Raw genomic sequence first — 26,484 nt, 5'->3', positions numbered from 1 at the left:
TCAAATAGTTTCCAGAAACTAGTGATCTTATAACCATCACGAAAATATTTTGTTGCTTTTCTGTGCAAGCTCAATTTGAGTCTCAGTCTGCTAATGTTTGACTAAGACCTTAGACTGAATTGTAACAAGACTTGAAATCCAGGACTTTTTTAATCTAGTGGTTCTTTATTTATAACATAGGCTGAAGCAATTGTTACAATGTAGAAGGGAGACACGTTACACAATTGTTATTTATACAAGTTTAGAACAAAAAACTGCACAGGGAGAGGTCAACTCTCGTACAAACTAGCAACTAAACCACAATAATTTACAGTTAGAAACGATTTATTTTTAGCTGTGACACTGCTTTTACAATATGCAAAAACACAAGCAGAACTACCCAAGGTGTGTTGTCACATTCTTTCTACATTGAATTTGGCAACATTTATTCAGATTATACTAACGTTTAAAAACTAAACAAGTGAAAAGCTGTACCAAGGTACAGTTACATCCATTTATTTCAAAGGTTTAAAATACCACTTTTATCTATTGTGATTACCTTGCAGCGATTTCTGCTTTTGCAAAAACCATCTCAAGCATCATATGCACAATGCATCAGCTACTTTTAGTCATCAAGATTGGTGGGCTAAACCACAGGCACTACTGTTGCTTATATTCTGTAGAAGGAGCTTGTTTTTCAAAGAAAAAACGCTTAGTTTCTAATAATCATGCCTTTGCTTTAAAGCCATAACATAAAATGTCCTTGAGCAATCGCAGCAGTGTTCAATGTTAATATATAGAACAATGACCATACAGGTACGTTACTCTCACATCCAATGCAGTTATGTGTTAAAGCATAAGATTAGCTAATTGAGGATTAGAGCCAACAGAAATCTGCAGGGTGTATGAGACCCACCAAGCTCCTCTTCCTTGAGAGGTTCAGTCAGAAGTGTGCCCTGTTAACTGACCTGACTGCTAAGGAACTTCCTTGCTTTCTCAAATACTATTGTCTTCAAATGTGATCCCTTTAAATCTACAAATCTCTGTTGGCATTAGGGAATGGGCATTGTAACAAATTTAACTTCCACTTAAGAAAGTAAAGACAAATCCTTTCCAAAAAACATTACCCACAATACAAAAAAGGACAGTGTATAGTGGTCAGATTCCCAATTATAATAAACAAATCCTCTTCTCTTCAATGTTTACTATGAAGCCAATTAACTGCCATTTATTTAAAAGAAGAAAAACAAGCCCCCAGATTGGTAAACACGTCGGCAAGTTGCTAAACTCCAAGCTGGCTACCCTTGTCAGATCCGTTCTAAGTTTTTTCAAAATATTTGGGCTTTTTAACACACCCAGCCTGCTGGGCACAGTTAAGTGAAAGGCATTTACTATAATCTTAAGAATTCCCTGCTATCATTTTTAAATGTTTTCACATTTTTAAAACTGCCTTACCCTTTTGGATGTATTTGGATTCCATGGAGGTGAGTACAATCAAAGAGAAACTTAAGTGGGGGATTCTACAACTACCCAGTGGCAGCATGCATGGGACTGGAGGTGGGTGCTGTGTGTAGTCAAGAGGAATCGTGGAAGAAAGGAAGTCCTTAAACACCCTACAGAAACAAACACTGCAATCCAGTATGGCTTATTCGGATGCATTTACCATGAAGCTACTAGAAGAAATTCAACCTACGAGGCTACTCTTAAATGTAACAGGATCGGCTATGTTGACAGTGTGCCCCTCCCATAGCCCTCCCCCCAATCCCAACACAGTCTACCATTTCCAGTTACTTCACTCTGAATATTGCTCATTAATGGTTACTCCTGCTCTTTTCGTCCAGAACATTGTATATTTAAATGAGGATTTTTACCTCTTACTCATTTAGTTTGTACATTAAAATAAGTTGCATTTGCTTCTAAGCTAGACTACTACAATGCATCTACAAAAGCTTGTGGGGGGAAAAAAGAAGAGTGAAGTATAGTAAATCCTTTTCTAAAATTAACTACTTCGTGGTTCCCCTGCCCCAACCCCCCCTTATGCATTTAAAATTTTACAAAGACTTGTAAAAAAGTTAAATGGAATTTGGCACCTTCAGAAAAATCAAAAGGGAAACTAAGATTAAAATGTGCAGAAACAAAATTGTCAATATTTACAAAAAAAGATCAAGATTATGTCAGTTACGTATGTTGGTTTTAATTCTTATCTAAAGGTGTCAAGTACTTTCAAAAGAGCTATATTCCGAGTTGCCTACAAAATCTTTTGTTTTATTATAGATTGGAATGGATCAAGACAAACTAGGTTTCATTAATTAAACAGTTCATTCCCCACTGGCAGCGTTTCTTGTGAGCCTAAGAGAGGCGAGGGGCTGAGCGATCATTTGTTGTGGTCTTCTTCAGTTTCACGCCCCTTCGGATGGCGTTCAGCATGTCTTCTCCTTGTGGAGTATCCCTTGGGCTCAGGTCTGCGGGGTCACTCTCTAGAATCTGGCCTGGGGAGACAGTGGCACTTGGGGGATCCCGTTCTTGGTCTTCTGCTTCACTTTCTGGAATTGCCTGTCTGTGCTCCTCAGGGATACTGGGCTTCGGGCCTGGAAGCGGAGGGTTGATGGAAGCTTGGCCACTCCACATTGAGGAAGGCATGCTGGTGACGCCTTGGGGGCCTTCACCCACAGATGGTGACTCGGGGCTGTGCTCCCCCTGCTCTTCTGGCCCATCTGGAGGGGCTGGCAACACTCCTGGGAGGTCTGGGACAGTTGGGGTCTTGACAGGGATCACAGGTGTCTTGATGGGGATGGGACCAGCTCCAATGGTCCCCCGGCGGACAGAAGGCTTGGTGGAAGGGGTCCGTCGGATAGTTGCGACCCCTGGAGTGACCATAGCAGGTCCCAGGGTGGTGGGGAGGCCAGCAGTTGAGGCTGGACGCTTGGCTTGGAACATCCGTCGGTAAGACTGGCTGATGTCGCTGTTTCTTGGAATGGTGGAGGACTTGTCGAACTCCTGCTGATCTGCCTCCTGGTCACCACTTACAGAGAAATAATCATAATCTGAAACTGATTATAGGATTTGGTTAGACATATTCAAGACAGCAGCTTTGCTTTTTGATTATTCTGTGCTTGGAGGACAAAAGGCACGCAAGGCAGGGTATACACACAATCTCATCCCAAGCTTCCCCCAGGTTTCTCTACCATCTTCAGAAAGCTTCACCAACTAAGAACTCCCTGGCAGGGAGCTTTGCTTTATTCACTGATGTATCCTGAGCACCTAGAACAGTGCTGGGCATGGTTGCCACTCAGATACCATCAATGGGGAAGAAGGTAAAGCTGCTAGGCTGTGGCAAAGCTACCTCCAAGCATCTCTGGGAGAAATAAGGGGGATGAAAGAAGACAAATTCTCTGGTCCAGAATTCAACATGAAGATCGAACCTCAAATAAACTAGTCTAGGCTACAACATCTCCCTGATAATTAACTGGCAAAGCAAGGGCTAGACAAGGAACAAAGCTACTAACCGTGAGTCCCTGACGACAAGGGACAAAGACAGTTTCCATCAGTGTCATGTGCTCGCTTCCTCATAAGACCAATCTCAGGATGATGTGGAGCTTACAGATTAAACAGCTCACAGCACTGACTCTGAACCGTCATGCTACTGATAACTTGGGCCACATAGTTCTTTGTTACGGAGGACATGGTGGGGAGGGGCCGTGCTGTGGTTTTTTACAGGATGTTTAAGTGGTATCCCCGGCCTGTGCCCATTAGATGCCAGTAGTACCCCTCCAGCTGTGACAACCAGAAATGTCTACAAATACTGCCAAATGTCCCCTGGGAAATCAAATCACCCTCAAGTGAGACTCACTGTCTTAGAGGTTTTGACTGATGAACTGCATAGCTTTTGGTCAATTATCATAGATATTCCAGCTGTTGGATTTTAATCTTGCCTGACTTGGGTGTGTAGTGGACATGGAGATGAAGGAGAAGGGTTTGAGAGGGGATTTGGCTGAAATATGTTGAGAGCTTGGGATTACACTCTAACACACTTAGGTTCCAACTCCAGTTCTGCTACTTACTGGTTGTGTGAATATGAGCGAGTTATTTGAGCCTTAATTTCCACTTCCGTTTAACAGGGATAAAAATACCTACCCCATAAGTGGCTGTCAAGATTAAATAGGAAATTAACCATAAAGTGTGTAGTGCAAAGTGCTAAAACAAAAATGAAGCTATTCCTTTGAGACAGGGTCTCATTTTGTTGCCCAGGCTGGAGTGCAGTGGCGCAATCTGGATCATCACAGCCTCAACCTCGCAGGCTCAAGCAATCCTCCCACCTCAGCCTCCAGAACAGCTGGGACCACAGGTGTGTGCCACCACACCTGGCTAATTTTTACATTTTTTGTAAAGACAAGAGTTTCGCCATGTTTCCCAGGCTGGTCTTGAACTTCTGCAGCTCAAGCAATCTGCTCACTGCAGCATCCAAAAGTGCTGGGATTACAGGAGTGAACCACAGCCCCTGGCCTGAAGCCGTTCTTATTACAGCACATGTCTCCATTCAAATTGGAGACTGCTGAGTATGATGCTGAAAAACGCAAAAGGCTGTGAAAGTCCAGATCCCTTTCTTATATGGGAGCTACTTGACAACTACAGATGAGCTCCCCAAGGCATTCCCAGGTGACGGAAACAATCCTGATGCGTGTTAGCCAGTGCTGAGGTTGTGGGTAAAATGGACGACGAGTTTTCTATCTCCTCACCTGGGGCTGCTCAGAAAGACCAACTGCACACCCCAGGCTGCCCCGTACCTTGGGAAGGGATGGTGTCCTCAGAGCAGCACGGGGTGGTCGTCTGGGTGCTGTAGCCGCTGGAGCACTGAAGCGAGTCCCGGCTGCTCCTCTGGGTATCCAGCTGCAGGCCCCGAGACAGGGCCAGGGCCAGCTCCTCACAAGCCTCCATCTCCTCACCAGGCTGCAGGATGGAGGAGAGACACACATGTTGCTTTGGGGGTGGGGCTCAATGTCACTCCTGTTCTGCACTCCATGTCTGTGGGCCCAGAGGGCTACTGACTTGCTTAGGTCCCACTCAGACCCTAGAAAGTTCTGCCTCTCTGATTCCCACACAAGGCTTTTTCCCAGGGACTTTGCCATAGAGCAGTAAGTCAGGGAATGGAGCCCAGGTCCCTCCAGCTGCAAGGCTGCCTCGGCCCCGACTTGCTGGCCAGAATATGGCCCCCAGCCAGGTGGAGGTGGCCCCAACCAACTATCGAGAACAAGAGCGTCACCCTGGTGGCAGCCGACACAGTCATGCTCCGTGGTCTCTGAGCCTCCTCAGCTGCTGCAGGTGGGCCGCTCGTGGTGGTGGGTCCTCCCCCGTTGGGGTCCGGCTCTCGCTTCTCTTTGCGGCGCTGTAGGGTGTTCACCAGAGGCTGGTCGTAGGGCCCTGGCTTAGCCCAGTCCTATGCAGAACAATTGTGGTCAGGAGCCAGGGCCTCTGCCTCCACAGGAGGGCTGCAGGGACCCCACAGACAGCTCCCCAGAGACGGCAGCTGGGTCCCCTAAGGGGAACTCTGGCTGGGACAAGCCACAGGCCCTCCGCATGCCCTCTCCAGCCTCTAAAGGGCAAGCAATGGAAAACCCTTTGGGGGCCCCCTGTGTACCTCCCTTTTCCTCATCTCTGCCCAATGATTGAAAACTCTCACCCACCAGGCAGCAGCAGGAGACCCAGCAGCCACCTAACAGGTGACCCATGTAAGCTAAGGGCACCCACCAGTGGACAGCACGTCCTGCTTCTCCTGTCTGAAGGCACCATCGCTCCTTAACAATCTGGATGGCTTCCCGTTAGGGGAGCGGCCATCATCGAGCACTAGAGTAATGTCAGCACCTCTCCCTCTATTCCCAGGAAACCAGCCTCAAAGGGCATGGCAGGCTCCCTAACCTCTCAAGCCCTCAGAAGGAAAGGAAGGCTCCCAGGGGCAGGAGAAAGATTCTGAGGAGACTTGAGAGGTCCAAACAGCCTGTGAAGGCTGAAGTCAAAACCTGCTCAAAATGCTGGCAGCCGAGGGGCCTACTTAGGGTCCTCCTCCCAAAAGAGAGCAGATTCTCGTCCTGGAGGAGCATTCATTGGACTTGCTGGGGGATCATTTTCAAACTTTGTCTTTATACTAAAGCAAACATGTTTGAACACTCAAGACTAAAACTAAAGTCTGCGTGTACTTTTAAGTTCAATATAATCACCCCAAACCTGCTTTGGGTTACGGTTCTGTTACCACAACCCAGCAGGGAACTCATTAGGGAAAATGGGAAACATGGCCAGAAGGACAGACCCCCTAGAAGCTCTCTGATCATGCTGACACCCTCAGGTGGCCCCCAGGAAGGGATCAACCCACAGATTTCAACTTGATGCAAAACTGGGCCTTTCGACTTGGAACTGCCGCTGCCTGCAGTGCACACTGTGCTGCCATCTATCAGGGACTGACCAAAATCCCCTGAAGGAAGATCCTCAGCCCCAGCTACCCATGGAAATAGCTGTCTTAGAGCAGCTGGCTGCTTTCTGGTTCTCCCGCAATGGGAGTTTCCTGAGGGAGAGGCATTATGGGGAAGAAGGCAGAGTGTGAAAGGAAGGGGGTGAGGGGAGAGTCGGGTGAGGGGGGTGGAACAGAAGAGGGGTGAGTACAGAGGCAATGACAGGAGGAGAGGAGGAGGGGGAGAGACACAAACCTTCCAGCTAGGGATCTGAGATGACGGGAACATGCCGGGCCCAATGGTGTAATAATGAGCGTAGTCTGGAAGGTGGACAGAGGTGACCCGAGGGAGCAGGCGGGAGGCAGGCAGGCAATGAGGGAAAAGGCCTGCACCCGTGGGCCCCACGTGGGACTCACTTGATAAACTATAGTGAGAAAACCCATTAGACAACTGGAAACAAACAAAAAAGGGGGAAAAAGGAAAAAAAAATTAATATAACAGGATGAGTGCGGAGATACAAAATGGCATTGACATTCAAGGGAGGGGAAACCTGAATATTTATAAATAAAACAAACATCAGGGCTCCGCTGCTCATGCATGATCCGTGATGCGAGCGAAAAGAGCCGGGGTGCAAAGAATGCACATCGATTTGACACCAAATAAGCATCTTTGTTTGACCTACATGTTAGAAGTTTGGAAACTGATCAGTGCTCTCAATTTGTGGCCTTCTCAATGGTTTTTGATTATGTAACGAAAGAAGCCTCACTCATTTCATGGTGATAGTATTTGCTCATTTCATTATGTAAATTTAAAAATTCCAAAGCGTCTTCAAATGAATCTGTTCATTCTAGGTTTCCAAAATCATCGCATTGCTCAGGAGCAGATTCTCAATCGAGGGCAGTGGGGGTGGGGGGGTGCAAACTAAAAAGCAGAAAAGCACGCAGCCTCTGACACAGTGACATGGCTCATCCAACGGGCTGGTGGATTGCTCGGGAAGGGAGGGAGAAGGATGGATAGGCACGCAACACCTGGTCTGGGAGAAAGCCTTCACACCTCCAAATTCCCCATATCCCTTCTTCTCCCTCGGGACGGTCATTGTTCAGCAGCCAGGCACTCATTCTAGAAAATCCCCTCAGCCTTGTCCCACCCACTGTCCCCAAGAGGAGCCCCACTCTTGGTGTTATTCTGAGCTTCCAGGTTGCCACAGCTGTGAGGGCTGTGTAAGCAGCAGGCGGGGGGACCAGGGGAATGGGGCCGCTGTGGCTGCCACCCGGGTGGTCACCTTCTCTGTGGACACCCAGGCGCCCATGGTGGAGCCCGAGCTGACAGAGGTGGGGGAGCTGCACTCGCTCACTGACTGGCAGGTTTCCGAGGCTTCGGAGGAGGCCGAGCTGGACGAGTTCTGCAGCAGGGGAGGGGCCACACAAGGGAACCAACAGAAATCGAACCACACGCCACCAAAATATAATAAATAAAAAGAAAAGAATGGGGGCAGGAGTGGGGAAGCGCACGCACAGAGAAAGAGACAGACATACACAGAAGAGGGGAGGATGAGAGAAGCAGAGGGTTAGGGTTACTTTTCACCCAAAGTTGCATCCATGCAGAGGCTTTCAAGCCCTTGAAAAGAAGTATGTGACCCGGCCAGCCCTAGATCACTAGACTGTCAGTCCCTAAGGACACACATTTGTGTGTCTTTTGCTGGGACCTAGAAAGCATGCCTGGCACTAGAATATCTAGGCATGGCATTGGAACTCTCAGCAATGCTGTCCTCTCTTGGGCGTTTCTTCACATGCCACAGGCCCAGGTCCCCAGGGAGGCCCTGCCTGTCACCTCTCTTACGTGCACAGGCATAATTTATTGCATGAAGGCAGAGCCTGGCTTGGGCTTTGCTACATGTCTGCCTGGAACAGCTCTACTTCCTGCACTCTGCCTTCCTCAAATGCAGCCTGTGGATCCAGGAAGGGTGGTTTCCCGCTATCAAGCCTCATTAAGATATACTTTTAGGTTTCACATCCTGGAGTGTGATTTTGGGGTTTGGGGCAGTGAAGCCTTCTGCTCAGCACGATGTTTCTGGTGGCCATTGTGGGGCAGAATGAACCATCCCTGGAGAGGTCTCATTTGGGAAACCATTTCTTTACACTGATCTGTATTAAATATCAGCCAGGGCATGCGCTCCCAGCCTGGCTTCCTGATGTTCAGCTGGGGCAGGGACTGTTCTGTGACCTCAGCTACACCCACACCCAGGTTTCTTCTAGTCCTGGACCTGGCACATGGCTGGGACTGAAAAAATAATTAAGGAGAGACAGTGATCATCTCTTTCTTGTTAACTGAGTCTCCTGGGCACTGCTTCATGTCCATCCGGGTACTTGCTTTACATTTTTTCGCTGTTAACTGCAATTTCTGGCTTAACCTCAGTTTGTTTAATAAGCTGACTCCTCTCTCTATTGTAATTTCTCTGAAAGTGTTCCTGTATTCACCATCAAGGAGGCCAGATTCATGTTTCTGTCTCTTTCACCAACAAAAGAGAGGTCCCTACAAAGGAACAGAGATTTCGCTTTCCTGTTCTGTAAGGGCAAGGAACCAATCAAACACTCAACAATGTGTGGGGCTCGGTGAACCAAGGAGAGGCTCCACGGTGGACGGACATCCTAGCTGCATCCCGAGCTCAGTGTCTGGTTAGCAGCCCAGGATCTGAAGCTGGGAGGTTTGAATTTAAGTCACATTTCTGCCACTTCCTAGTAGAGAAACTGTGAACTAAAAGCCCTTTAAACCTCAAATTTTTTTTATCAACAAAAAACAACCAGGTGTGGTGGCTCATGCCTGTAATCCTAGCCCTTTGGGAGGCCAATGCAGGAGGACTGTTGAGGCTAGGAGTTGGAGAACAGCCTGGGCAACACAGCAAGATCTCATCTCTACAAAAAATAAAACATGTAAAAGGGGAGAGGAGTGGGAGTTGAAAAATCGCCCAAATTGCCCATCAGGTACAATGTTCAGTATTTGTAATGGGTACACCAGAAGCCCCATCCCCACCGGTATGCAAGGCACATGTATTCTCAAATCTAAAATAGCATTAGCCAAGCATGGTAGCACATGCTTATAGTCCCAGCTACTTGGTGGGCTGAGGTACAAGAATTGCCTAAATCCAGGAGTTCGAGGTTACAGTGAGCTATGATCCCGCCACTGCAATCCATCCTGGCTACAGAATGAGACCCTGTCTCAAAAAACAAAAACAAATGAATAAAACAGTAACCCATCATAGGGTTGCAGGTACAGATTTCTTTGGACTTCTGCTCATTTTTTATGAATAACCTTTTGATTCAAATGTAGTAAATGGCTCTAGGGTGAGACCCTTATTGAAGACATGGCCCCACTCCTGGGCACTGATGGGTGAAGGCACAATTTGAAGAGTGGAGGGGAGGTAAACCAGAGAATTCTGAACAAATTCCATCACTCAGCTTTCATCTCAGACCTGGGTTACTCAGAAGAGAAATGAAGGGCTCCTGGGCCCCCCTTTCCCTCACCCTAAATAAAGAAGAGGTTCCTGCCTTCAGGAGATGGTAGCCTCTGGCTAATGTGATCTGGACAACTGCCTTTAATTTCCCCTTTATCTTATAGTAATAAGCAGTTGTAATGTTTTTCTTAAAAAAACAGAATTCTCTATTAAGTTTTGCTGCATCCCTGAGCTCATTAAAACTACCTTGGTGGCTGGGCGTGGTGGCTCACGGCTGTAATCCTAGAACTTTGGGAAGCTGAGGTGGGCAGATCACCTGACATCAGCCTGACCGGTCTGGCAAAACCCCATCTCTACTAAAAATACAAAAGTTAGCTGGGCATGGTGGCATGTGCCTGTAGTCTCAGCTACTTGGGAGGCTGAGTCAAGAGAATCACTTGAACTCAGGAGGCAGAGGTTACAGTGAGCCAACATCACGCACTCCAGCCTGGGGCAACAAAGCGAGACTCCATCTCAAAAACCCAAGAAAACCAAACAAAAACCTACCCTAGAGTTGCCAGACACACATCTTGGGCACGGGTTTTCAGATCGAAGTAAACCCAACATGCCCCCTTCCGCTTCCCTCCATGCCACAGGAAACACTCTGCTCTAGCCCCATCCACACTCAGTCTTAGAAGGGAAGGCTGTAGCACGTGGCCTCTCCTTTTCAGAAAGGGGTGTCAGTGCACACTACTATGTTAATTTGTCAGTCAATTAAACACACACAATTGTGCTGCACACTCCCACTCTCCTCCTGACCCTTGGCTCTCTCTGCTTATGAGCAGCACATACGGTTTAGTGAAGCACACAGTAGGGAAGAGGGGACTCCTTACAGACCGAGCCAATCACCCCACCTGGGACACTCACTTTCAGGCACTCAAACTATAACAGTGGCTCTTGGCTCTGAGTGCATTTAAAATTGAGTGTGTATCCAAGGAAGAGAGACAGAGTCCACAGTCCCCCAAAATGGCTGAAAAATGCTAACAGGAGCGCTGAGCTGTGAGGAGAGTAACGCAGAGCTCTGGCACGGGTTTCCCAGCAGGTGGGGCTGTGGGGCACCCAGCATTCTGTATGTAGAGCTACTCGCCAAGTTCAAGGCACACACCAACCCAGTGACACTAAGGGAGAGAGGACAGAGAGGGGATCACATACATTGATGACGCACATGAAGGGTGTTCAGAGGCCCTGCCAAGCTCTTGCTCTCTGCTCCAGCTGGAACCATTGGCCTAGCACCATTAAACCCAACAGTAGTTGAAGAGATTTCTCCCCACCTCCCCTTCCAGAATCAAAGTGCCAACAGAACTTTGTGCATAAGCTCTGATGGTCCATTCTCATTCTCAACACAGATTGATAAAGAGAAACTGAGCGTGCCAAGGAATGGTATCGAAAGCACAATTCAACCTTAGAATCTCAGTCATTCAGGGAGAACCCAAGATGTGGGGGAGGAGGTATCCCCATTGTGAAATGCCCTTTAATTAGAGCATTTAATTATGCCTGGCTGGGCACTTACAGGGACGCCTGAGAGTGGTCAAACCTCTCAATCCATCTACTTACATGTGAGAGCTCCCCAAATCGATGTGGTAAGGCAACTATTACCACCATGGAGACAGGCTTCAAACCCACTTAGGGCATCTCTCTCTTTGGGGAACAACACATCTAAAGATGAGAAATTAAACCAGAGGTTTCTCAAGTCAGGAGGCAGGGGCTTGTCAAAGCCAAGGTACTTCTTTGGTTCTGGCCATCGATGGTGGTCAGGGCACCAGGTGTGACAGCCACTCCTGGAGCCAAGGGTGCCCTTACCTGGTTGGGGGCCTCTGGCGGCATCGGAGATGGTGACTTGGATTGGAAGGCGTCCTGGGATATGAATCCTGAGTCGTGGGAGGACACGCTGGACAGCCTCACAGGAGCCTGCTGGGCCAGGTTGGAGCTGCGGTAGCGGTAATGTGAGCTGGGGGAATGGGAGTGGGAGCCGCTGGACCGGGAGTCGCTGCTGTTGACACTGTTCAGGCTGCTGTGGGGGACAAGCAGGGGTGAGGGGAGGGCAAGGAAGATAAAGAGAGCAGGGGCCGTGGTAAAAGAAATGAGGAAGGAGGGGAACAGACAAGAGGCAGAAGAGGGAGGAGCACAACATAATGCAATTAGCTCTCTGGCCCGAGATGCAGTACAAACCACGAGACAGTTTTCAAAACACCAAATCAATCAGCTAGTGAACAAAAGGCTTTCCAGGTGACCCGGGGGAAATACAGCTGCCAGCACTCAGGTCTCTGATGGTAACCATGTGGCATTCTTAGGAGGGAGGTCTGGGGTTCTAAAAAGTCAACTGCCACCCAACTCTGCTGCTTCACCTCCCACCAAAACCAGGGGAGCTGATGTCAGTAGCAAGAACAGGGACAGGGCCATCTGCCTGCAGGAACCATGAGCCTGCAGCAAAGCCCTCTGGGGCTTCAGTGTGACTGGAATGTTCTCGGATGGACCATCTGCGTCCATACTACCGATGGATTTGCTGAGGTGATTTCACCTAGGTGAGTCTGGCCAAGCCTGCTGTAAAGAACATCAGCAAATCAACTCAATGTGTTGTACATGGGTTTTACCTTTGGTTAACAAAGTGATGCTTTAATTAATGGTTTTACTCTGACTCCAGCTGTTTCTTTGTTAAAATACCTGTGGGTCTGGCACAATAGCACACCTGGCAAGAGGCAGGCAGCTTTCAGAGACTAAGGGCAATCAATGCTCAGCTGTTTGCTTTCAAGATGGCACAGTAAACAGAGTGTCAAATAATGACACACCCTCTCTGGGTTTCTGTCTGTATTCCACCTCCACTCATAAGAAATATGCTCCTCGCCAGGCACAGTGGCTCATGCCTGTAATCCCAACACTTTGAGAGGCCAAGGTGGGTGGATCACTTGAAGTCAGGAATTAGAGACCAGCCTGGCCAACATGGTGAAACCCGTCTCTGCTAAAAATACAAAAATCAGCCAGGCATGGTGGCAGGTGCCTGTAATCCCAGCTACCTGGGAGGGCAAGGCAGGAGAATCGCTTGAACCCGGGAGATGGAAGTTGCAGTGAGCCGAGATTGTGCCACTGCACTCCAGCCTGGATGACAGCATGACCCAATCTCAAAAAAGAAGAAGAAGAAGAGACATGCCCCACACTCTGTATAATAACTTAGATCATAAAAAGCAGAAAACAGACTCCCATGGTCCAAACAAACAGAGCTGAAATAAAAAGAGCAGTTGTAGAGGCACCAGTAGGGATGAACTAAACAACTGGGATTGGAAAATTCATGGTTTCTGCTCCTAAGCCTGCAAGAGATTCTGGTTTGCAAAATCTGGCAGCTAATAAGGTACTCAAGGGCCGTGTGACTGTTCCATGCCAGAATTACTTGGTGCGAATGTTCAGACACAGAGGAGCGTGCTGGAGCAAACTGCTGCAGTCAAGAATAAATATCATGATTTGCTTTTCCTCCAATCAGCCAGAAGGGGGCAGCTGGGGACCGACAGTAAAGCTTCCAGCAGCTCCACCCCAGCAGCCTCAGAGTTGCAGATGTCAGTGCAACACGGCTTTCTACTCAAACTAAAATTATAAGAAAGAAAAACTACTCATGCCACGTTGTTTTATACGAACAAGAGAGACTTTTCTTGGCAACAACAACAAAAAGGTCTCTCTCTCCCCCCCATCTCTCTCTCTCTCTCACACACACATACACAGTTGATGAAAGATAAGAAACAAACCAACATCTTCACAGGGCAGAATGTCAGGATGTAGCATCTTAGGTCTGAACTTCCTGTTAAGTGTACAGTGTACAAGCTCCGCAGTGAAAGGAAATACACATGAGCAGGTACCAAACATCACCATGTACAGATTTAGCAGACCCATCCTGCCCTTGGCTCTCAATGCTCATACACAGCAAGTGGAAATTCATTTGGCTTTGAAAAGTTAAATTAAAAGAGTAACAGGACTAGTATACCAAGAGAGTTAAGTGGTACATCACGCTTCCGTCTTTCAAGAAGAGGAGAATAAACTTTCCTAGTCGGCAAAGAACTTCTAACAGAAAACTGCTAAATAACAGTTTTGCAGATGGCAGAATTATTCCAAAGGATTTTGTTTGATTAGTTCTGTTAACAGTACTAATTAACAGAAGTGTGGGTGTGGTAGTGGGAGTCATGGTAGTAGACACTGATAGAGCAAGAACTCTATTTACTTTACGAAACCCTGAAATAAAAATATGGGACAAAATGAAAGCATAAGCCATTGTTACTTCCTTCATTTGTTCCGGCAACGGTGAGATCAGCCTATATAAGAATCAACCTAGTTTCACTGTCTTTTAGGCCTTAGCAGGTTTTCATGCTGCTAAACAGGAAAATCAAATGTGATCTCATAGAATGGGAAATTCCCACAATACACAAGTGAGAGAGAACAAGCTACATCCATGAGTCAAGGGCTAATGGGGTTTTTCTTTCTGATCCAAAATTAATGCAGAGACTAAAAAGCAAGACCAAAATCATTACCATTGTTTGAATTTATCATGCCCCCATTTCCTGTTTAAAAATGAGCCATTCTAAGGGATAAAGACTGGCTCTATTGCTCACATTGGCATAAAGAAAAATGACCTGTCTGAAAGGAGGAGCGGACCCCAACTTCACTTACCTGCAGACGCTGGACTTTCTGGACATGGTGGTGCTGGGAGAAGAGGGTGGCGTCTGGTATGACCAGCTGTAATCAGAACCTTTCAAGTCCAAAATCACCTAAGGGGACAGAGCCAGCTGGGTGAGGGAGGTGCTGAGAAGGGAGACATTAGCCATCAAAGCTTAACATCCACCAAAGCATCCAAAGGCTGCCATCGTGGGGGTGGGAATGAAAGGAAAACATGTTAAACAGTATTTTTTAATTGAAGAGCCACACTACCAAATCCATCAATGTCATAGTCCTTTTACTGAGAGAAGTAAAACCATAATTCATAGGGAGAAAGGAGGGAAGGGAAAAGGAAAATCATGAAATATCAGCTAAGAGAGAGAAATACGGTGACCAATTAACAATTTACAAGAGCCATTTATACCCCAGGCTAGAATTTGCAGGATATTCCTCTTATAACACCATATCATGGTTCCCAGAATTGTTGATATTGCATATTATCGACTTGATATTCAGTAGTCATTTCTGCCCTATTTGACCAGCACCAGAAATTTTAAAGCCTAACAGAATCAAGAGCAAGCCAATTCTTTCACCATTATTTCTACATCTGTCTCCCTTGCTTGACAAAGGGCCACAGGAGTGTAAGGTTCATGTTTCATTCACATAAGAAGCACTCAGTAAATGTTTATTTGAGTGAATGCATGCACGCTCTGGTCTAATAAATGTAATTTGATAGAAGAGAAAGCACGAGCTCCCAAATTTGCCCTCTGAGCTGGCTCTCCAAAGAGGTGAAAACACTGTCACCAAGTGCAATGGCCAGCGTATGATTCATCAGTGGTTCCCCCAAATATGTCTCTTCCCATTTGACATAGTGTTTGTGTGATGTGAATTAAATGAATAAAGCATAAAAATGTCATCTGTTCCATAAGACGAGAGAGATCTCCATGTATTGCTCAATTAGAATGAGAGAAATGGAGAATGGCTGACAAGGTCAACTGAAACACACCAGTGACGTGTTCTTATGAGAGCTGATTTCTAGGGGACAGATGAACACAGCAATTAAAGGCCTGGGATCTGGAAGCTGACCACTTGGTTCAAATCCCAGTTCCACCACTTACTAGCTAGGTGAACCTGGTTAAGGGACTCCATCTCTCTGCCTCCGCATCCTCCTCTATAAAACAAGCATAATCGTGAAGATGAATGGAGGAAGTCAGGCTATGTAAAATGCCTGGGACAGTGCCTGACACACAACAGGTCCTACGTGACAGCTCTCTCATTCTGTATATTACATCGTAAAGGACATGGTGAATATGACTACAGTTTAAGATGTGACAAATGTCACAAGGAGCATTCAGGGTCTTGTTTTTTTTTTTTTTTTTGAGATGGAGTTTCGCTGTCACCGGGCTGGAGTGCAACGGCATGATCTTGGCTCACCACAACCTCCACCTCCCAGGTTCAAGCGATTTTCCTGCCTCAGCCTCCTGAGTAGCTCAGATTACAGGCATGTGCCACCATGCCTGGCTCATTTTTGTATTTTTAGTAGAGACGGGGTTTCACCATGTTAGTCAGGCTGGTCTTGAACTCCTGCCCTCGTGATCTGCCTGCCTCGGTCTCCCAAAGTGCTGGGATTACAGGCGTGAGCCACCACGTCCAGCCAGGGCCTTGAACTTTACCTCTTTGTTTTGATCCTGTAAGTGCTTAACCCCTGACCCCTACCTGTTCACTCGAGGAGGGCAGTTTGTGAGGGTCCATGGTCAGGCTTTTCAGATCTTCTGAGATGGTCTGAAGGTGGGTTATTTCTCCTAGCATTGAGATTTCTTCTTCCTGAAGGAAAAGTCATTCATGAAATGTTATTATCATGAGTGATTCCCTTCATTGCTCTAGTCCAACTATTTTTATTCAGGTCTCTGTATAACCCTTTCCATTTTTCCGAAAAGGCACTGTTGGGACTAGCGAATCTTTGCTGAAGGCACTACATGCCCTTTCTTTTGGGAAATGGGAGGGAAAAAGAAATCCGCCATAATCGAGGAGTGACCTGTACATGGGGGACAATGGGGAACACACGGACCTCCCTCCCAGGGCCTGGGGGCTCCCAGGCCTGCGCGATGGTCTGTGTGTCCCCACGGGATCATGCAGCACAGCCCCCTTCACAAAGTGGTCCTTTGCTGAAGTTGCTTAGCTTCAATGGATGACACAACTTGGAGATATTTTGGTTCAGATCTTTGTGACAGTGCCTGTGTGGTTCAACAGATGCCAACTTTTCCCCTTCTTTCTTGTGTTTTTCCACCAACTCGATAAAAGACAAGTAACATAGGAGCTGGGGACCATAAAAGAAACATCCCATGTGCTTTATCAAAGTGCCACGTTGGTACTATGGGGCTTGGCTAGAATGACCCATGGGAAAGTTCTACACTCAGGAGAACAACTCAAATTCAGACAGTCTGCAAGGGCTGAAGGAAACGAGCTGGCACCTTTGAGTCAGCTTCAAGAACGCCTGCACTGTGAGTTCTCAATTACAGCATGCAAATGATTTCCTTAAAAATTAAGTTTAAACAGATTCACTGAGGCGCTTCGATAGATACTCATCTCACAGTCACCCCTTGGTACTCGGCTTGAACAGTGAGTCTCCAAACCACCGGGAGTGCTTAAAACACAGTTGGCTGGATCCCCACCCCCAGAGGTTTAGATTTGGTGGGTCTGGGTTGGGCCCAAGAACTTGCATTTCTAGCCAGTTCCCATGTGATGCTGCTGAGCTGGGGACCCCACTTTGAGAACCACTCTGCTGGGCCTTCTTGACTTGGTGAGAAAAAGTAATGTGGAACACACAGTGCTACGAACAGTGAAGGAAGAATGAGCTATCACGGCCATCAACTCACACTGAATCACTGGTCTGTACAAGAGATTCCACCATCATGATTCCTGACAGTAGAGCCTCAATGACTCAACAGTGGATGGATAAAATTAGAAGGAAGCAACCTCCACACCTGCATTTTAAATCTCTGGAGTTTTCCATTAACTTACAATCACTGGCCGCAGCATAGAGATGAAGGTGCAGAATCGGCCACGTTCTTCAATCAAAGCCTTCCGGACGGCCTGCTTTTCTGTTTCTTCCAACAAGAGATACTTATCATTGACATCTTGGAGAGCACTGTCCAACTGAGGCTGAATATCACCTCTCCCTGCAAACAAAACATAGACTCAAGCACGGCTTGCTGAAACGCCAGCTTCTGGAACAAGTGCCCCTCCTCCCTGGGGTCCCTGCTGGAGTCAATAACCACAATTTTCCAGGACGTAAAAAAATTATTTATTCATGCCCCAAAAGGATTTAAGATGGCTGTTTTTCTAGGAACAGCCATTTCCAATTTCCAATGCCCATAGGGGTCTCTTAGCCTGATTTATTCGTGACAAGGAAAATTTCCTGGCAACCCTTCATGACTTGCCTTCTCGCATTTGCACAAACCCACCGAGCCTTCTGCCAACAAAACTCCGGGACACAGAGCCAGAGAGCATTCTTTCCTTTTAGAACATTCTGAAGAGGCAAAGGGATGCGGAAACAAGGTAAGAGCCTGTGGGTGTTTCCAAAAACAGGCCCCAGCTGGCTTTATTGGGTCAACCTCAATCAAAGAGCCTCTGTCTGGATAGAATTTTCTGTTCCTGAAGACAGAGGTGAGAAGCATCCGCTCTCCTGGCTCTGGGGGCCATGGGAATCCTTGGCAGTTGGGAGTCCAGAATGCTCTTCCTGTGAAACAGGCCCAGTAACAACAAGACCTCCAGACAGGTCTCTGTCGGTAAAACTGAAAGTGGGGTTTATGCTGAGCCTGGCCCACGTTCAGGAATTATCTGGCCAGGTGCACAGACCCCAGTTAGGTAGAGGCAACCATTTCTAGAGTTTAAGATGGGGTGTTAATCTTTTAAATGACTACCACATGGTCAGCAAACTGTGTTTGCAAATAAAGTTTTATTAGAACACAGCTACATCCATTTATTTACCATATTGCCTGTACCAGTTCTCCCCACAATGGCAGAGTAGTGTGACACTGAGAATATGGCCCCCAGACCATGGCCCCTGGCATAACAAGTCTGCTGTCCTAGAAGATAAACATGGACCAACAGGCACTGTGTCCAAAGGAGCAGCTACTACAAATCTGATCTGTATGTGGGGACAGCAGCGTGACGGTCAGGGGACAGCAGCTCATGAGCTTCCACCCTGGGCTGCCTATGCAGGGGCCTCACCTATCGCTCAAACCAGACAATTTCTAAACTCCGTCAGGGCAGGATTTTGGTCTTTCCCAGCACAGCCCCTAGTACAGTGTCATGTGTGTATACAGCAAGTGCTTAATCAATGTCTGTTTAATAGTTTTAACATAAAATGTTAGAGCAGAAAGGGGTTATCCAAATGGGTCAATCTGCTCGTGTTTCAATGGACACCAAGTCCTAGAGAAGTCGAGGGACTCACCTAAGGTCACACAAAGAATGGTAGAGAGGCAGGGGAGAGCCACACGGCCTCATTCCCTCAACACTGAGCCTATTCTCTGTCCCACCACCTCGTAGGAAGGGCCCTGCAGTTCCTTTCCATCCTTCTTAATGATGTAGAGAACATTAGATGAGATGGACCATTTGGTTTGATGAAAGAAAGGGTCAGGGAAAATATCCTGTATTTTTCTCTCATAAGCAGAAGAGAATGTTTAATTTGGAGCAAGAAGCAATCAGGCTTAAAGCACATCCCAATAGAAAAGGTAGTCAGATTTCAGTAAGGAAAAGTCACTTCTCGGGCACGGAATAAGTTTAAGTTAGCATATAATAAGAAAATTACAGATAGTCGAAGATCACCCTTGAAAATGCCTTAGATGGCCGATAAATACAGTATGCACAGCTCTGTGTATATAACTCTCACCAGTCGAGTGAGTAGAAATGTGCAGAGAGTATCTAAGTGCAAGGAGGGATGCTGTCCAACAGCTACGCCACAGTGGTCCCCCATCTGCGGTTTTGTTTTCTAAAGTTTCAGTTACCCACGGTGTGGTAAAATAAGGTATTTTGAAAGAGAGACAGACTACGTTCATATGAATTTTATTACAGTATATCATTATAATTGCTCTATTATCATTGTTAATCTCTTACTGTGCCTAAATTATAAACTTTATCATAGACATGTATGCATGGGAAAAAACACAATACACATAAGCTTCGGTACTATCTGCAGTTTTAGGAACCACTGGGGGTCTTGGAATGGATCCCCTGAAGAGAAGTGGGAACTACTATATATAAGAAATTTGCTGGGTCAAGCATGGTGGCTCACACCTGTAATCCCAGCACTTTGGGAGACTGAGGCAGGCGGATCATGAGGTCAGGAGTTCGAAACCAGCCTGGCCAAAATAGTGAAACTCCATCTCTACTAAAAGTACAAAAAAAAAATAGCCAGGCATGGTGGCACATGCCTGTAGTCCCAGCTATTCAGGAGGCTGAGGCAGGAGAATCACTTGAACCTGGGAAGCGGAGGTTGCAGTGAGCTGAGGTTGCACCACCATACTCCAGCCAGGGCAACAGAGTGAGACTCTGAATTTTAAAAAAAAAGAAAAAAAGAAAAAGAAATTTGCTGCTTGAGCTTGAGAAGTCTCTGCATAACTCTCCTTTTTGGAGACAGGGTCTCGCTCTGTCACTCAGGCTGGAGGGCAATGCAACGATCATAGCTCACTGCAGCCTCGGCCTCTTGAACAGTGGGGACTACCATCGTGCACCACCATGCCCTGCTAATTTTTCCATTTTTTGGTAGAGATTGGGTCTTGCTTTGTTAGCCAGGCGGTCTCGAACTCCTGGCCTCAAGTGGTTCTCCCACCTCAGCCTCCCAAAGCACTGGAATTACAGGCATGAGCCACCAAGCCTGACTGTCTCAGCAAATTTTCAAGGTGACCTACTCACTCATTCTTCCATGTAGTCACTACCTCCACCCCTCAGAATAATTCTTTGCCATGTCTTCAACATATTCCTCAAGGATGTAGGAGTAATCATCACCATACATTAATGTGGCCACCCGAGCCACTGGTTTCATGTGTTTTATAAATTACATGTTATACTAATACATGTAATTATATTTATTTAAAATAAAACTGTGAAAGAAATTATTTCATGTCCCAGTTGAGTATACTGGTTTTAAGATAGAGTGATCTTTTCAAGTCCACAAATTCAGAGTTGGTGTTAGTGCTGATTTAATATATACAAAAGCCCACTCACTTCTCTCCATCGGCAGTGTCAGGAGAGTCACCACTGGCTCATTGAGCACCGGTCCTGGCCATTCCGGCTCCCACGGACTTGACTCCATCCTCTTGTCTCACCCTTGCTACCTCCACTCTCACTGGGCCATCGCTATCTGAGACAGAATTTTGCTCTTGTTACCCAGGCTGGAGTACAGTGGCACAATCTTGGCTCACTGCAACCTCTAACTTTTGGGTTCAAGAGAGCATGTCCGACTAATTTTTGCATTTTTTGTAGAGACAGGGTTTCACTGTGTTGGCCAGGAATGCAACAGCCCCTAATGTGTCACCCCAGACTGCACTTGGACTAGCTCACCCAGAGCAGCCCTGGGTTACTTTCTTTTTTCTTCTCTTTTTGAGATGGAGTCTCCCTCTGTCATCCAGGCTGGAGTGCAGTGGCATGCTATCAGCTCACTGCAACTTCTGCCTCCCAGATTCAAGTGATTCTCCTGCCTCAGCCACCCAAGTAGCTGGAATTACAGGCGTGCACCACCACACCCAGCTAGTTTTTGTATTTTTAGTAGAGACGGGGTTTCTCCATGTTGGCCAAGGCAGGTCTCGACTCCTGACCTCAGGTGATCCACCCACCTCGACTTCCCAAAGTGCTGGGATTACTGGCATGAGCCACCGTACATGGCCATAGATTACTTTCAAAATGCAAATATTCTCATGCTTTTCAACAGCTCCCATTGCTCTCAAGAAAAGTCCAATGTCCTTAACATGGCCTGCCCTGCAAGGCATGAAAGGTCACTGCCTGTCCACCTCATAACCTCAGCCTTTGTGAGCCATTCTGTCCCCCTCTCCTCTCCCTCTCATCCTCCAGGGACTGGACCCCTTCCCACCTTCACTCCACTCCCCCTCTGCTACATTCCTAACACCTGTTTATCCTACAGGTCTCACAGAATTTTCAATCCTTCAGGGAATCCCGCCGTGGACTTCCTCCTCAGATTAGGCTTCTCTTACTTGATCTCTGAAGTCCCTTATACTTATCATTTGCAGCACTCCAGGTGAAAGTAAACCAGGGCTGCTCCGGTTTGAATTTCATCTTTATTTCTCTAGTTATTTGACTGACATCAGTCTCCCCTACTCAGGGGCAGTCCCACGGGGGCAGAACCCATGAATGCTTTTGCTCCCTACTCTATCTCCGCAGTCAGCACACTTGCCTGGAAGTGGCAGGTATTCAAATATTTGCAATTGAATTGAGCACTGATACAACTTGACCAAGTTTGCTCCCTGGCCTCAGCCATCATGCCCTTAAATGTCCTAATGCTTCAGGATCAGCAAATTCCAGGATCATCAAGCAGCCAAGGGGAGGAGGCGGGGGTGCCTCGGATGGGCCTCCCAGACAAAATTCTTGTGCAAACAATTGCTTTCGGCTTTCTTTCGTAATATCTTAGGCATCTTCAGTCTTCAGAATTTTTTTCCTGCTGCTGGTTTGCAGGTCCTGGTGTATTCACGCTGGGGAATTCTGATGCACAGCAGCCAGGAGCCCCTTATCCCCCCTCCCCAGGGGAAATCATGATTATTCTCTTTGCAGAAAATGTTACTGGGGCAAAGCATTGTGAATGTACCATGACATGGGCCAAGGCAGCACCCCTAAAGAATTTTCTTTGAGATAGAGTCTCGCTCTGTTGCCCAGGCTGGAGTGCAGTGGCACAGTCTCTGCTCACTGCAACCTCTGCCTCCTGCGTTCAAGTAGCTCATCCAACTAATTTTTGTAGAGACGGGGTTTCACCATGTTGGCCAGGCTGGTCTCGAACTCCTGACCTCAAGAGATCTGCCTGCCTCGGCCTCCAAAAGTGCTGGGATTACAAGTGTGAGCCATCACTGCGCCTGGCCATAGAAGGAAGGAATTTTTAAGTGAGCTAAGTTTAGTTTTCTGGATTAAAATGAAGATCCTTTATCAACTTCAACACTTGCATTTTATTTCCTTAATCATTACATACACATTCAAGGCAGGACTGAATACTCCTTTTGATAGATAGGGAAGCTGAGATGGAGGGAGGCCAAGTGGCTTGCACAAGGCCATGATCCCAAGCATGGAGCTAGCCACCAGCACAGCCAGAATCCAGCCCCAAGTCCTTCCCATTCTGAAGACAGGGTTCTTTGTGTTTCCTGCTCACAGCAAACATGAATGCTGGGAACAAGCTGCCAGCAGCTAAACAGCCAATCAGAAAGCCAGTGAAATGTGATTAGTGTTATCTATACTGGCCCAGCCTCTTTATACACGGGCTGCACTCCTGTGGTAAGCTTCATGGCTCAACCAAGCCAGTGTTCTCTGGCAAAGGGCTTTCCAATGGGGAAGAGTAAACCCAGGACACGCTGGGCCAAGAATGCTGCCGGGAGTCAGCAAAACACCCCAAGTCCTTTCTTTCTTCTGAGACAAGACATATGGAGAAGCCATTAGAATCCTGCAAAACGACTTTCACCTGCTTCTCACTCACACAAATACTGCATTTCATTCTGAGACAGCCACTTTCCCCCATTTTTACACCTCACCAATCAGGGTGTGTCACGGTTTAATCAGTAGGTTTTTTTCTCTCTTAGTGGCCTGGAAAATAATGGTGCATCTGACAACTGCTGGTATCCAGAGCCAAATGCAACATGGGATATAAAATACTAAAATGCAAAATTATACAAAAAATATAAAATACAAAGGATCTGGAAATGGACATGCAAGGTGACAGTGGAGATCAGAATTTGGAGAAAACTTCTCTCCCCAGAAAAAGAAGGCTATCCTCATTATCCCTTTGTAAGTCATCTGCTACTCTTAATAACCCACAGTGGGTTTTGACTGATTCCCAAAAGAAAAAACCACCCCCAAATCAAAAGAAAGATAGATGTGATTAGATAAGACGGAAGGCTTTTAGCCTTAAAAATTTTCAAACTCAATTTCCATTATTTTTTCAACTGACTGTGCCCCAGTTTCCCTTCACCTGTGGGATGTAAATAATAACAGTATCAAGCTCACAGGGCTGATGATTCCGGGAATGAACTAATCCACATGAGGCGTTCTGAACAACGCCCAGCACACGCTGAGCACTCACTACAGGTCAGGCATGATCAGCTGCCACTGCGGCATCTCTCAAGTTGTACTTTCTGACACTGGGGAGTTTAGCAGGCGATAATATGCAGGGTAGGGTGAGTTTTGTTTTGTTTTTTAAAGAGAACTTTCAGTTCAAGGTCCTTTTAGTTGTAAGAAAATGCAAAAGATCCCATAATTCTTTCACTAAAAGAGTTTTATCATCAAGATTCTTCACCAGTCTCTGGGAAATCAGCTGTTTATCCAAGCAAAGGATAAAGAGAGACAGCTCAGGCCGGGCACGGTGGCTCAAGCCTGTAATCCCAGCACTTTGGGAGGCCGAGACGGGTGGATCACGAGGTCGAGAGATCGAGACCATCCTGGTCAACGTGGTGAAACCCCGTCTCTACTAAAAATACAAAAAATTAGCTGGGCATGGTGGCGCGTGCCTGTAATCCCAGCTACTCGGGAGGCTGAGGCAGGAGAATTGCCTGAACCCAGGAGGCGGAGTTGCGGTGAGCCGAGATCGCGCCATTGCACTCCAGTCTGGGTAACAAAAGTGAAACTCCGTCTCAAAAAAAAAAGAGAGAGACAGCTCAGAGAACAACCAGAAAACGTCCCATGTCAACCTGCGGCTCACCATCCAGAGTGTCTCTAACAGAGGATCTTCATGGCTCCAAAATGCTTCTTCCTTTCTAGGTAAAGATATGCTCCACCATCTGCAAACCTGGCTACCAGATCCAGAAATTTACCATCATCTTCAACTCTTCTTTCCTTTGCATTTCTCCTAAGTAGCTCCTGAATCCACCTGTCTTCCTCTCTATCTCTGTGGCCACTTCCCTGAGCCCAGGCCACCAACATCTGTCACCCAGACAACAACTACCACTTGCTAACTGGATCTCCAGTTAAGCCACAGTCTAATCCAAATACACACTGTGTATTTGGAATTATGAAGCCAAAAAGGCTTCAAGGACTTCAGCAGAGTCCTGAACATCTTTAATATAGTAAACAAGGCTACAACCTGCATTCTTTATAAGAAGCCAGTCATTGCAAATATGGTACTTTCCTGTGTTCTGCAAGTCCTCCTAAAAAAATTATTAAACTTGATGGGGGGGTGTCATAGGAAACCCCAAGTTTGTGGTCAGCTGGGCATTAATGTGAGGACTCTGGGGACCCCACTTGTGGCTGGTGACTGAATCTGTGGCAGTCTCACAGGACTTAACTCTTACGGGGTCTGCACTAACACTAGGTAGTGTCATAACTGAATTTAACAGGACAGCCAGCTGCAGTCAGAGAACTGATGTGGGAACATAAATGCATTCTTCATTCTGAGGACAGCTTAAGGGTGGATGCTACTTTTATCTCCTTAGCAGCTAGCAGAGTCTAAGCACTGAAGAGGCAGGTCATACCCCTTTCCTGAATGAATGAAAGAACGAACTAATAGATGGAGGCTTGAATGTTGTGCAGGACTCATCTGCAGTAGTCAAGGACGTTTATGAATGGAAGGATGGCACCAGGCATGAATCAATTAGACCTATGAAAACCATGAATGGCTGACAGGTTGCAACTCAAGAGAGGCAGCAAGTACCTCCCCACCCTGCTACTCCGTCAGGCTTTGTCTTAGGCCTTTTCCTTCTCTGCTGTTTTATATTTGGTCAAAAATTAATGCTAAGAAAAGCACTCAGCTCCTGGCATGCCTCCACACTCTACATACCTCTCCCCTGGCCCCTGAAGGCAGCCACAGGGTAGTCAGGTGCACTGCACCTTGATAATAGTTCCATTGTGCACAGGACACCCAGGGCATTCTGAGACCAGAGTCATGGGCAAGGCACTCAAGGAGCTGTGTCTATGTGAGGTTTTACTGGACACGAGCTTTGCAAAGGAAGAGAGTTCACAGCTCCAGGCCTCTGGTGGATGCGTTTGGCCTGTGTTTATCTAGAATCCTCACTTGTGAAATACAGCTAATAAATAGCCCAGCCTCTGAAGGCTACGTGCATTCACCTGAAATGCAACATCCTTCTGCAGGGGACTTCTTTTCTTTTCTTTTCTTTTTTGGAGACAGGTTCTCACTCTGTTGCCCAGACTGGAATGCAGTGGTGCAATCTTGGCTCACTGCAACTTCTGCCTCCCAGGTTTAAGCAGTTCTCCTGCCTTGGCATCCCAAGTAGCTGAGAGTACAGGTGCATGCCACCATGCCCAAAAAACTTTTGTATTTTCAGTAGAGATGGGGTTTTGCCATGACGGCCAGGCTGGTCTCAAACTCCTGACCTCAAGTGATCTGCCTGCCTTGGCCTCCCAAAGTGCTAGGATTACAGGTGTGTGCCACCAAGCCTAGCCTTGCAGGAGATTTCTGAGTTAAATTCAAACACCTATGGATTCAGGTCAGGGCCAGCTTCCTGATTGTCGCACTAGGTCTAAAGGCAAAATTCTACCACCCCTGCTTCCACCCAAATGGAAGGGTTCTGGCTGTGCCCATATTCTGCATTTCCCCATCAGCCTTCTGAGCCCTGGGAGTGGCCTTGAAGAAATGGCTGGAACCATCCCACTGTCTGCTCCTTATTCTTCTTCCACCAACATCCCTGTGGGAAGAGGAGCTCCGAGCACTATCCCTCTTCAAAAATCAAGGGGGTTGGGTTGCAGGGAATCCAGACACATTCAATTTTTACGACTGAG

General features: G+C 46.9%; 1 protein-coding gene across 4 annotated transcripts in view; it reads right to left on the bottom strand.

Moving 5' to 3' along the window:
- Positions 1 to 145: 145 nt before the first annotated feature.
- The window catches only part of MTSS1 (MTSS I-BAR domain containing 1), a 189,518-nt gene continuing 163,179 nt past the window's right edge, over positions 146 to 26,484 (bottom strand). Inside the window, exons 7-15 of one of the 4 annotated variants that reach the window (XM_035277395.3) lie at positions 17,563 to 17,720; positions 16,258 to 16,365; positions 14,557 to 14,654; positions 11,710 to 11,920; positions 7,702 to 7,821; positions 6,675 to 6,869; positions 5,240 to 5,413; positions 4,764 to 4,926; positions 146 to 3,029 (exon numbers count right to left, since the gene is read on the bottom strand). In XM_035277395.3, coding sequence (XP_035133286.1) covers positions 2,329 to 3,029; positions 4,764 to 4,926; positions 5,240 to 5,413; positions 6,675 to 6,869; positions 7,702 to 7,821; positions 11,710 to 11,920; positions 14,557 to 14,654; positions 16,258 to 16,365; positions 17,563 to 17,720 — 1,928 coding nt within the window. In that variant the 3' untranslated portion in view covers positions 146 to 2,328. The remainder of the gene's footprint in view (positions 3,030 to 4,763; positions 4,927 to 5,239; positions 5,414 to 6,674; positions 6,870 to 7,701; positions 7,822 to 11,709; positions 11,921 to 14,556; positions 14,655 to 16,257; positions 16,366 to 17,562; positions 17,721 to 26,484) is intronic. The other 3 variants (XM_002759238.7, XM_002759239.6, XM_035277398.3) reach the window with 3 other exon arrangements.

The sequence above is a fragment of the Callithrix jacchus genome, chromosome 16 (genome assembly GCF_049354715.1).
Source record: "Callithrix jacchus isolate 240 chromosome 16, calJac240_pri, whole genome shotgun sequence".
Lineage (NCBI taxonomy): Eukaryota > Metazoa > Chordata > Mammalia > Primates > Cebidae > Callithrix > Callithrix jacchus.
This window is presented reverse-complemented; position numbering and strand designations above follow the sequence as displayed.